Source organism: Bos indicus, chromosome 23 (assembly GCF_029378745.1).
Source record: "Bos indicus isolate NIAB-ARS_2022 breed Sahiwal x Tharparkar chromosome 23, NIAB-ARS_B.indTharparkar_mat_pri_1.0, whole genome shotgun sequence".
NCBI lineage: Eukaryota > Metazoa > Chordata > Mammalia > Artiodactyla > Bovidae > Bos > Bos indicus.
The window spans coordinates 17,973,521-17,986,210 of NC_091782.1; the positions used below are offsets into that span (position 1 = coordinate 17,973,521).

Below are 12,690 nucleotides of genomic sequence, written 5' to 3' on the forward strand. Positions count from 1 at the left end.
AGCTTTGGGCTTAGAGCTGCGGTGAACTGGGAGTTGAGAGTTTCTACTTTAAAGATTCTAGGGTTAGGATGTACACTGTTTACAACTGAACAGTTGGCATTGCTGCTGCGGAGGGAGGAACTTGGGACCTTCAGTGCAAAGCCTGTCACAGTACTGCCTGGGGCAGTGGTGCCTCTTCTGTCTCAAAAAGTAGGGAGAATTGACTTTTCTGTTTTCCTAAAGATAGCTAAAATATGGCTAGAAATCCAGATTGCTTACCAGGTTTGGAAACATCTAGTCACAAAATTCAAAGACCTCTGTATGCACGGGATTTTTTTAAAAACAAAACTGTGATTGCTCCTCTTGTTGACTATATTTTTTGAGGAAGTTACTGTTCCTGGTTTACTGCCTCTTTGGGGAATTGCATGTGAAAGGTTGCTGCCAACCCCCTTAGATTTGTCTGGATTCCTTTTTAACTTGTAAGTTAAGGATTTGTGTTCAATAAAAACAATTTAAATTGAATACTTGATCTCTTGAATGACCACAAAAATTTTAAAATCACATTCATAATAAGCAATTAGCGGGAAATGCACAGGAATTACAGTTATTTATCTAGGAAAGTATAAGGTATATTTTTGTGTTGCGTTGATGCTGGTGGCTTTAATCTGCTCTGCTGAAACAGTGCTTTCTTATTCCTTTTCTTTATAGTTGTCATGGATGATGATGACGACTCGTGTCTCCTTGATCTTATTGGGTAAGATGCTTATTCCGGGATTGGGGTGAATTGAGTGTGTGAGGTCTGCTGTACTGAAACAACCTAATAAGCACATTGAGACCAAGTGGGTTTTTTAAATAAAAATTAAGTAATCATCATAGGTATAGTAGATATATATAGGTATAGTAGATAAGTATAGTATACCTACCTATAGGTATATATAGGTAGAGTAGGAGGACAGAGTGACATGGATTAACATAGGAGTCATCATTAGGTAATCCTTTATTAAATTTATTTTCTAAGAAACCCTAGGAGGCCGAAATGAGTGCTAATAGGAAATGGAATGACAACAAAACAAAACGAACAAAAACTTTTAATAGTTTTAAAGCAAGGAGAGGATTCTACTTGAGCTAATACGTCATTTTCTTTTTACCCTAGTAAAGAGGAACCCTAAGTATAAGTAATGTATTCATTTGCTGTTGTCTCTGTTTGGTTGTTGTTTTCTAGAGACCCACAAGCATTGAACTATTTTCTACATGGACCTAGTAATAAATCGGTGAGTAATACTCAGGCTGTCACAGTCGTACATTTTGCTTCTTCTTTTACAGTCTAAGTGATCATTTTTTTGAATTTGTACCTTGCAGAGCAATGAGGACTTGACTAACGCAGGATATTCTGCAGCCAATTCAAATTCGATTTTCGCCAACTCTAGTGTGAGTATTGGAAACTGCAGTGATCAGGTGTTTCTGTCTCATTGATGCCTGGTGACTGGAAGCTATAATTGCTTTTGGATCATGATGGGAATCCTCACTTCGTCTTTTGCAGTTGCCACAAGAGGAAAATCTATTGAATTATGTTGACAGTTTCTACTTTTAACTTAGCCTATTAAGATTTTTACTTTACTATTTTCCTAAGCTTTCAATTTTCTTTCTAAAATACCAGGGACACATAACCTGAAAAACTTAGAGGCTTTTGAACACTGTTACATAAGCTTTAAGAAAAAATCCTTCTGAATTATGGTTATGTTCTTATCCTTTTCATCTTAAACGAGGAAAAATATCATAGTAACTGACACCTATTAAGCACTCAGTATGTTCTTGGCACTACGAGCTTAACAAATATCAACCCCACTAACCCTTACAATAATTCCATGAAGTGTAGTAGGTTCTATTAGTATCCATATTTGAAGATGAGGGAACTGAAGGTTGGTACTTACCGAGTATTACACAGCCAGGAGTTGCAGAGCTTGGAACTGAACCCAGGCCACCAGCTTCCAGGGTGCAGGTCCTTAAACTCTAGGAGCATCTAGACAAGAAATCTGACCTGGGGGACAGGTGAGTTCTGCCTGGAAACTGTATCCAGATGGCTGTGTTTAAGCCCATGTTACTTTAATCTTTTAACTGCTTTGTTCTCCACGGATGATAGTCCAGAGTCCCACTGCCCAAGTTTGAATCCTTGCTCTGCCACTTTCTAGCTCTGTAACCTTGCTTATATCACTAAATCTCTGTGAGCCTCAGGTTCTTAATTTGTTAATCCAGGAGAATGATAACTCTACTTCATAGACTGGTTAAGATGAATGGAACTAGTCCATGGGCACACTGTTCAGTTAATGTCAACTTGTTGTCATCATCAGGGTCTTTATTTTCTTCATCCATAATATGGAGTACCATTGGTGTAGCATTTAGAAAGTTCTTGGAAACGTACAGTTCTTTAACGTATTTGAGTGTGTACAAAGTATGTTAGATCATAACATGTAAGACTCCTCCACATGCTAGAGGTAGCTTTAAAGTCACAACACTGTCTCCTGTAAGGCTTGTGAATCAGTAGCATTTCTGAAATTCATTCTGCATGGGCAGTAACTGCATGCATGCCTATAGCCCATAAAGGAGGTATTTAGCCTGTTTCCGACACTGCTGATGTTTACTCACCAGCTCTCCCCCTTCCGTGTGAGTATGATTCTAACTCTTCAGGCTTCTTCATTCAGGGTGGATTTTGGGGGAACTTGGATTATGTCATGGCAGTAGAAATATTTTAAAAGCTTTGAAAACTATGAAATTTTAAACCCATGGTCGGTTAGTTTGTGCACTGTGAAAACATTACCATGTCTCACCACTCAGGAGATAATCCACTGTCGCCTTGACCTTTCTCTGCAGAAACAAGCAAACACACCTCCTTGGTTTCAGCGGCCTTGCTCCACTTCCTTTCAAATGACTTCAAGTTCTAATTGGGTGTCAGGTGAACCAGTCTTGCTTTTCTACCTGGTTCTTCCCGTCTTCTAGCCCCCAGAACACCATACCTTACTAGCCTATGGCTGAGAATTTCTAGGGTTTTGAAAACTGGACTGTTCATTCTTCTTCTTCTTTTTTTTTTTTTTTCAATCACACTGTGCAGCTTGTAGAATCTTAGTTCCCCAGCCAGGGATTGAACCCAGGTCCTGGCAGTGAAAATACCAGGTCCTAACTGCTGGACCACCAAGGAATCCCTGGACTGTTTATTCTTGCTTGATCTAGTTTTAAATGTTTTTCTTCACCTTTAAAAATTTTTAATTATGTTACAATATATATAACCAGTTTACCATCCTAACCATTTTTAAGTATACAGTTTGGTCGTGTTAAGTATATTCACATTGCCTTCACCTGTGTTAAATAACTATTGATTTCATTTTTTTTTCTTTTATAACCTTGTCGTATCCCATGATAAACTTCTGGCCCAGTGGAGTGTCTCTGATTTATCAGTAACTGTGTTCGGTTCTCTACATATGCCTGTTTTGTTGTCTCTAATTGGAATGCCCAGACCTTAAGGACTCATTACGGACAGACACTAATGCACAAGTGAGCACTTGACAAATGGTGACCAACTTTTGCTCTTGAATAGGACACTGATAGAGTTTTTAAAGCATCATAATGAGCTGATTACTTCTAAGAAATCAAATGCGCATTCACTCATTTCACATGGGAAGCTTCTTTTCATCCAGACTGATCTTGCCTGGATTGGGACAGGTTAGAACTAGGGGAGTTCTGAGAAACCTTGAAAGTCAAGGCTGAATCTGGGATACCTTCTGGACATCTAGTAGAACCACACTCAGAACTCCCAAAATTCACGTCTCCTCCTGTGGTACAAAGAACTAGACACTGCTGTCTCCTGGATACACACATACCCTAGGCTGAGTCCCATTCAGGCTTTGGACTTGGGAACAATCCTGAAAAATAATGCCTGTGCCACTGTCTCAAAGAATAAAGCTACTCAGGTAGCCATGAGTATGTTTGCATTATTGATCTGTTCCCTATAAAATAATTTACCAGAGCAATGAATGCTTATACTTACCAAAAAAGGAAAAAAAAAACCTTAAACATCATTACTAAGGAAATCAAGTATCAGAATAAGATGAGCAGTTTGGAGAGTTGAGTCTAAAAAGCAGACTGTTATGCTTTATTCATATTCAAAAGTGAGATTCGTTTTTTGTCTAAGAGTCTCTCTCAGAGGTGAGATACGCCGTGTAACCTCCCACTTATCTTTTTAGAATGCTGATCCTAAGTCAGCCCTCAAAGCTGTAAGCAGCCAGCTTGGAGAAGGGCCCAGTGATGGACTGCCACTTTCAAGTAGCCTTCAGTTTCTCGAAGATGAACTTGAGTCTTCTCCTCTTCCTGATCTCAGTGAGGACCAACCTTTTGACATTCTTCAGAAATCCTTGCAGGAGGCCAATATCACTGAACAGACGTTGGCAGAAGAGGCATATCTGGACGCCAGTATAGGTTCAAGCCAACAGTTTGCACAAGCTCAGCTTCATCCCTCTTCATCAGCATCCTTTACTCAGGCTTCTAATGTTTCTAATTACTCAGGTCAGACACTGCAGCCTATAGGGGTGACTCATGTGCCTGTTGGCACCTCGTTTGCAAGCAATACAGTGGGTGTGCACCATGGCTTTATGCACCACGTGGGGATCAGTGTGCCCAGCCAGCATCTGTCTAATAGCAGCCAGATTAGTGGTTCTGGACAAATACAGTTAATTGGGTCATTTGGTAATCAACCTTCCATGATGACTATTAATAACCTAGATGGATCACAAATTATACTAAAGGGTAGTGGGCAGCAAGCCCCCTCAAATGTGAGTGGAGGGCTTCTTGTTCACAGACAGACTCCTAATGGCAACTCCTTGTTTGGGAACTCCAGTTCCAGCCCAGTAGCACAGCCTGTTACCGTTCCGTTTAACAGCACAAATTTCCAAACATCTTTACCTGTGCATAACATCATCATACAAAGGGGTCTTGCACCAAATTCAAATAAAGTCCCAGTTAATATCCAGCCAAAGCCTATCCAGATGGGTCAGCAAAACACATACAATGTGAACAACTTGGGAATACAACAGCACCATGTTCAGCAAGGGATCTCGTTCGCCTCTGCAAGCTCACCCCAGGGCTCAGTGGTTGGTCCGCACATGTCCGTGAACATCGTAAACCAACAGAACACAAGGAAGCCCGTCACCTCGCAGTCCGTGAGCAGCGCCGGGGGCAGTATCGTTATTCATTCTCCCATGGGCCAGCCTCACACACCCCAGAGTCAGTTCCTCATACCTACAAGCCTTTCTGTCAGTTCCAACTCGGTACACCATGTCCAGACCATCAATGGGCAGCTTCTTCAGACTCAGCCCTCTCAGCTCATTTCCGGCCAGGTGGCCTCAGAGCATGTCATGTTGAACAGAAACTCTTCCAACATGCTCAGGACCAACCAACCATATTCTGGACAGATGCTGAACAACCAGAGTGCCGCCGTCCAGTTAGTGTCTGGGCAGACATTCGCCGCCTCCGGAAGCCCGGTGATTGTCAACCACGCCTCCCCTCAGATCGTCGGTGGACAGGTGCCTTTGCAGCAGGCATCACCCACTGTCTTGCACCTGTCCCCTGGGCAGAGCAGCGTCTCCCAAGGAAGACCTGGCTTCACCACCATGCCCTCGGTGACAAGCATGGCAGGACCTAGTCGGTTCCCTGTTAGTTCATCCAGCACTGCCCATCCTAGTCTTGGGTCTGCGGTTCAGTCTGGTGCATCAGGATCAAACTTTACAGGAGATCAGCTGACCCAGCCAAACAGGACTCCAGGACCGGTCAGTGTGTCCCATCGTCTTCCAGTTCCTTCTTCCAAGTCTACCAGCACCTTCAGCAACACGCCTGGAGTGGGAAGCCAGCAGCAGTTCTTCTGTCAGGTAATGTTCCCTTTATCAAACAAATGCTTGGGTGATTATGGAATGGAAGAATGGAATGTGTATTTGTAAAGAATATAATTTTCATCCTAGGTTCCCAATTTATTATCTGAAGATGTTCAACTTACGATTGATTGCCTTTTTTCTTCTTAGTTAAAATGTTCTATCCCGCATAGCATTGTGGTTTAGGGTGGAGACTTCATGGATTTGAATCTAGGCTGTATGACTGGGAACAAGTCTTACCTTAACTAACCTCTCTAGACTTAAGTTTTTCCATCTGTATAATAGACTTTATATTAATAATACTACCATCCCACATAGTTATTGAGAAAGGTAAATGAGATAATCTGTATAAAGCGCTTAGCATGGTCCCTGGCAAGTGGCAAATACTCAGTGTGTGCTTAGCTCATTGTGTCCAACTCTTTGCAACCCGGACTGTTAGTCAGCCAGGCTCCTCTGTCTGGATTTTTCAAGCCAGAATACTGGAGTGGGTTGTCATTTTCCTCCTCCAGGGGATCAAAGAGCCAATATTAATACATATATTTGATGGAATGTGTTACAGGCATTTAAAAGGAAAGATTATTTCAGATTATTTACTTACATCATGGGGCTTCCCTGGTGGATCAGACAGTAAAGAATCTTCCTGCAGTGTCGGAGACCCAGGGTCAATCCCTGGGTTGAAAAGATCCACTGGAGAAGGGAATGGCAACCCAGTCCAGTATTCTTGCCTGGAGAATTCTATGGGCAGAGGAGCCTGACAGGTTACAGTCCATGGGGTCACAGAGTCAGACACGAGTGAGTGACTAATACTTTGGCTTCACTCCCACTTGCATCATATAGAAGCCACTGGGTCCTATGACTATGGACTGGGTAGAGAAGTCATGGCTGTTTCTTGGGTGCCAACTGGAAAGGCTCAGGGACCCACTGAGACTCAGCAGCGGGTAACTGGCCTGCACAGAGGGATGCATACAGAGGGAAGGATCCAGGGCACTGGATTGGACCAAGTACCTGAGCCTGTTCTTACCAGGCTGCTGTGCAGGTGAACGACCAGGAAGTCAGTTACACCATGTGAAGATGATGTTCCTGAAAAGCGTTTCAGACATTTGCCAGCGGTGGTCCCTCACCCCATCTGCCAGTCCCTGAACTCCTCTGGCTTTTGGCTCTCACACATTGAGAATGTTCTCTAGCTCCAGTTCCATATCCCACCTGCCCGCTGTGGTATACCCTCTCAACTCCTCCATTTTCCCTGCCTTTCTCCTCCATGTTTAGGAGAACTCAAAAACTTCTCTCTACCACGTAGGTCAATATTTTTTAAACTGTATACCTTTGACTTAGTAATTCCATTAAGAATCCTAAGGAAACAAAGATTATTTATGATTAAGGATGTTCAGTGTACACTTTTGGTATCAAAACTGTTTGTTTGTGTGTTTTGTTTGTTAAATTTTATTTACATATATTTGGCTGTCCCACGTCTTAATTGTGGCATGCCAGATCTTCGATCTTAGTTGTGACCTGTGGGATCTAGTTCTCTGAACAAGGATCAAACCCAGGACCTCTGCTTTGGGAGCGAGGAATATTAGCCATTGAACCACCAGGGAAGTCCCTCTGTGTGTTTTGAAATAATGTCATACTTACAGAAAAACTAGAGTTGTAAGAATGTGTACAGAATTTTCGTGTACGCTTCAGCAAGATTCTCCAAATGTTAACTTTTTACTCCATTTGTTTTATTCTTCTCTCTCTCTATTTCACACACACACATACACAAACACACACGTAAAGTTTTGAAGAGTAAATTGCAGGCATGATGCCTCTTGACCCCTACGTACTTCAGTCTCAACAGATTTATTTCTTGAAGTCAGGAGCATTCCGCTACATAACCACAGTACTGTTATCAAAACCAAGAAGTCAGCATTATTACAATGTTACTATTAAATCTATATACTTTATTCTGTGTAGCTCATTTTCCCAATAATGTCCCTTATGGCAAGAGAGAATAAAATATGTTTTGTTTTGTTTTTATGGTCCAGGATGCAACCTAGGATCACTGCCTAATTCTGTTGTCATGTCTTTAAATCTGAAATAGTTTCTTCATTTTTTATGACCTTGACTTTTTGAAGAGTACTAATCAATTATTTTATTGAGTGTCCCTTAGTTAGAGTTTCTCTCATGTTTCCTCATGGTGAAATTCAGGTTATACATTTTTGGTGGCCTTCCCTGGTGGCTTAGCAGTAAAGAATCTGCCTGCCAGTGCAGTAGATGTGCATTTGATCCCTGGTTCAGGAAGATCCCCTGGAGAAGGAAACAGCAACCCACTCTGGTATACTTGCCTGGGAAATCCCATGGACAGAGGAGGCTGGTGGGTTGTAGTATATGGGGTCGCAAAGAGTCAGACTCAACTGAACAACTAAACAACAACACATTTTTGATAGGATTGCCACAAAAGTGGTGTATGTGTCCTCCTGAGGTGGACTCGTCCCATTCCTGGTCATGTCAACTTTGAGCACTTGCTTAAGGTGGGGTCTGCTTCATGTGGTTTCTGATGTGTCATTAACAAGCTTCTTTGGGGAGCTACATTGAGATGATGTAGATATAGTTTCTTGTCAAACTTGAACTAGTTTAAGCTTCCATTGATAATTCCCGACTGAATCAGTTATTACTCAGTCAGCTGTTACTGTGATGGTCACCACATAGAGACTTTCTAATTCCATCAAGTTTATTCTACCTTAATTTTTAGCATTCTGCTCTAAGGAAGAGCTTTCCTGTTTCTCCCTTTTACAAATTCTATCAGTATAGACTCATAGATTTTTATCTTATTTAATGGGTTAAAAATTGTTGCAGTCATTTATTTTGATGCTCAAATTGATTTTTTAAAATTATTTTTTAACATGAAACTTGAGATCATATGCTCTTTTTTTTTTAATTTCATTTTGATGCTTAGGTTTGTTGGGGTTTATATGTTTATTTAATTTTTGGGTGCATGGCATGTGGGATCTTAGTTCCCTGCCCAGGGGTTAAACCCGCATCCCCTGCTTTGGCAGCGCAGAGTCCTAACTACTAGAGCACCAGGGAAGTTCCACTCAGGTTGATTTGATGGCCATTGAGCGCCCCTCCAAATTAGCCGCTGGTCCCTCTGACATGTTTCCATTGTGCTTTGAGCACTGCCTTTTAATTTCTGGGAAAACATGATGTTGCATGTTCATCTTTCACTTTCCTGCCCCTGCCCTGGAATTCAACCATTTTAGGGGCCTTGTTCTTTCTAGTGGAGAACAATACTTAGAAGCCAGGATCTGAGCACTACGTATTCACTGCTACTGACGTTGTCGCAATTGGGACTTATATATATCTACACATACACAACATCTGTAGCTGTCTATTGTCTATATATCTATATTAAAAACAGAGAGTTCATATTGATACTTCAATTCTAATCCAGGACCACCAGATTCATTATTCAAGTGTCCTTTTCCATATTTGTCACTCCCTTTTCTAATTGGAGAAGGCAATGGCACCCCACTCCAGTACTCTTGCCTGGAAAATCCCACGGACGGAGGAGCCTGGTAGGCTGCAGTCCATGGGGTCACAAAGAGTCGGACACGACTGAGCGACTTCCCTTTCCCTTCCCTTTCTAATAGTGAAAAAGCCTGCCCCATAATATATTTGCTTATTTGCCCAATCCTAGAATACATGGAAAATAGTTTTATAATCACTAATTCATGGGCTTCCCTGGTGTCTCAGAGGGTAAAGTGTCTGCCTGCAATGCAGGAGACCTGGGTTCAATCCCTGGGTTGGGAAGATCCCTGGAGAAGGGAAAGGCTACCCACTCCTGTATTCTGGCCTGGGTAATTCCATGGACTGTATAGTCCATGGGTCGCAAAGAGTCAAACACGACTGAGTGAATTTCACTTATAAAATCATTTTAAGTGCACATTTAAACATGAAATATTTAAAATGTACATTTAACTGTAAAATAGTTAATAAGCAGTTTGCTTTCTATTTTAGAAAAATGATGAAAGACAATATGGTGAACTAGAAAATAGAAAACCCTCTTGCTTACCAAACACTCAGAAATTTGATTAAAAGGAAATGTACTACTCCATTAACAGCTGTTCCTTGGGTGATGGAATTACAGATACTCTGTTTTCTTCTAATTTAAAAAATTTACTCATGTAGAGGAGGTGATACCTGGAAAGCATTTATCAACATATTGATGCATTTTTTTTAAAAGTAAAACTTCCCATTGGTAAAAATTAGAAACAGTTCCAAAATAGCTTAGAATGAAAAGTAAACCCTCCTCTTCCAGATTTCCCTACCAGAGGCCACCAGTGTTTCTGTGTTCTTTCTCTTTCTCTTCCCCCAGAGACATCCTTTGCATATCCAGCACACGTCACATATACACTTAACTCTGCAACACACCGTACCTGTTACCATACCCATTTTTACTTAATTAGATAACTTGAGGGTCTCATGATATCTGTATATATTGGTCTACTTTATGTTTATTATAATTAATTATACATAATCAGCCACAGCATGGTCATTTCCTTTCTTTTTCATTTTTTTCAATAATGCTTCAATGAAGGGGGGAAAAATCTCTCTCTCTAACTCCCCAAAGTTTCAATTATCCAAAGGTAACAAGAGGCATATTCCAGCAGCTCCAGAGTAATTTTTTGTGACTTTAATGTCAAAGAATCTTGGGAACTAAATCTTGCATTATACCCCATGTGTTCTGCTCTAGGTTTTCCAGAACAGTTAAAATGTCAGGTATTGTGGAATAAGGAGGACATAACCTCGGAGGCTGCACAAGCTGGGAAAGTAGTGTTGAGGTGCCATCTAACATTTACACTCCCAGGAAATCCAGAAGGACAGTGACTCTTGTACTTTATAATTTCTGTATAAATTACCTTATAGAACATTGTAAGGAACAAAAATACCATTATCAAGGGCCTTCAATGTTTATCTACTTGGGGAAATTTCATTTAGCAAGTTTTGATACTATAAAGTGTTAATATTAAACGAGTCTTAAATATAAACTGTATTTTTTTTGCCATCGATAATACACTTACTTGGTTCAAAATTCAAAAGGTACAGAAAGTTGTGTACGACAGTGAAAAATTTCCTTCCTCCTGTCGCCCGCCACCCAGCTGCCTCTAGTTTAACCAGCTTCTTAAAGAGTGAACTTAAGTCCCCGCCCCACTTTTTCTTTTATGAAAACTTTCAAAACCACAGGAAAGTTGGGAGAGTACAGTGAACCTCTGCACCGAGATCCACTGCTTGTTTATGTTTTGTAGCATTTGTTCTGTTTGTGTCTGGATGTCTCTGGTTCTCTCTCCAAACACAGACATACACACACACACTTTCCTCTGAACTATTTGAAAGTAAGTTGCAAAATGGCATGAGCCTTGACCACTAAATTCTTTAGCAAGTATCTCCCAAAAACAAAGACTCTCTTCAACACAACCTCAGTATCACTATCATGCCCAGGAAATTTAACATTTGTATAATAACATTATATCAGATTTCTTCCTGTTGAGCCAGTAAGGCCCTTTAGGACAATGCCTCACTCTGGAAAGCACTGAGCACTTACTGTCACGTCTCTTTAGGCTATAGCAGCCTGGGTCGGTTGTTTCAAGGGTGGCCCTCAGAGCACTGACTGACTGTTTCCTCATGATTAGATCCTGGCCAAGCGGCTGGCATACAATGTTTGTTTGTCCCTTTATGGGTGATCACTTGGTTCCCGTGGCCCCGCTGGCCAGGTTTCTCCTCGAGGTATTCAAAAGTATCTTACACCAGTACAGGAGGACATTATCTCTGGGACGGTGTTTGGGACTACGTGACCCTCTTGTTTCTCAGCCTTTCGCCATTGACTTCACTGATAGATACTACATTAGTGATTGCAAAATGATTTTCTAATTATTCTATCTACTGTTAGTGATTGAGATTTTTCCAAAAAAGAGAGCTTTTCTTCTCACATTGTGTATATATGTGAGCTGCTGCTGCTGCTAAGTCACTTTAGTTGAGTCCGACTCTGTGCGACCCCATAGACGGCAGCCCACCAGTCTCCCCCATCCCTGGGATTCTCTAGGCAAGAACACTGGAATGGGTTGCCATCTCCTTTTCCAATGCACGAAAGTGAAAATAGAAAGTGAAGTCATTCAGTTGTGTCTGACTCCTAGCGACCCCATGGACCGCAGCCTACCAGGCTCCTCCGTCCATGGGATTGTCCAGGCAAGAGTGCTGGAGTGGGGTGCCATTGCCTTCTCCAGTATATATGTGTATGTGTGCATATAACACTATGAAATCATAGTTGTTTTTTTCTTTTTAATCTATTTAATTGGCTATGCCAGGTCTTAGTTGCAGCATGTGGGACCTAGTTCCCTGACCAGGGGTTGAACCCAGGCCCCCCTACGTTGGCAGTGTGCAGTCTTAGCCACTGGACCACCAGGGAAGTCCTGACATCATAGTTTGTTTTTTCATTCACTTTAAAACTACTTATTTTGGGGAATTTTATTTTATTTATTTCCTTATTTACTTTGTTTGGCTGCATCAGGTCTTCATTGCGGCATGCAGAATCTTCATTGCATCATGTGGGATCTATCGTTGCCATGCACCGACTCAGTTGTGGCGTACAGGGTCAGTAGTTATGCCCGTGGGCTTAGTTGCTTCACGGCATATGGGATCTTAGGTTGCCAACCAGCGATTGAACCCATGTCCCCTGCATTGCAAGGTGGATTCTTAACCACTGGGCCACCAGGGGAGTCCCTATGAGGAACTTCAAACATGAACAAAAGTAGACAAGGTAGTA

At 41.5% G+C, this 12,690-nt stretch overlaps 1 protein-coding gene across 2 annotated transcripts in view; it reads left to right on the forward strand.

Moving 5' to 3' along the window:
* Nucleotides 1–12,690, forward strand: part of BICRAL (BICRA like chromatin remodeling complex associated protein) — a 106,425-nt gene that overhangs the window by 71,474 nt on the left and 22,261 nt on the right. For both annotated transcript variants that reach the window (XM_070778004.1, XM_019985947.2), the window contains 4 exons: nucleotides 688–733; nucleotides 1,202–1,250; nucleotides 1,339–1,407; nucleotides 4,215–5,891. In XM_070778004.1, the coding sequence (XP_070634105.1) occupies nucleotides 693–733; nucleotides 1,202–1,250; nucleotides 1,339–1,407; nucleotides 4,215–5,891 (1,836 nt within the window). In that variant the 5' untranslated portion in view covers nucleotides 688–692. The remainder of the gene's footprint in view (nucleotides 1–687; nucleotides 734–1,201; nucleotides 1,251–1,338; nucleotides 1,408–4,214; nucleotides 5,892–12,690) is intronic.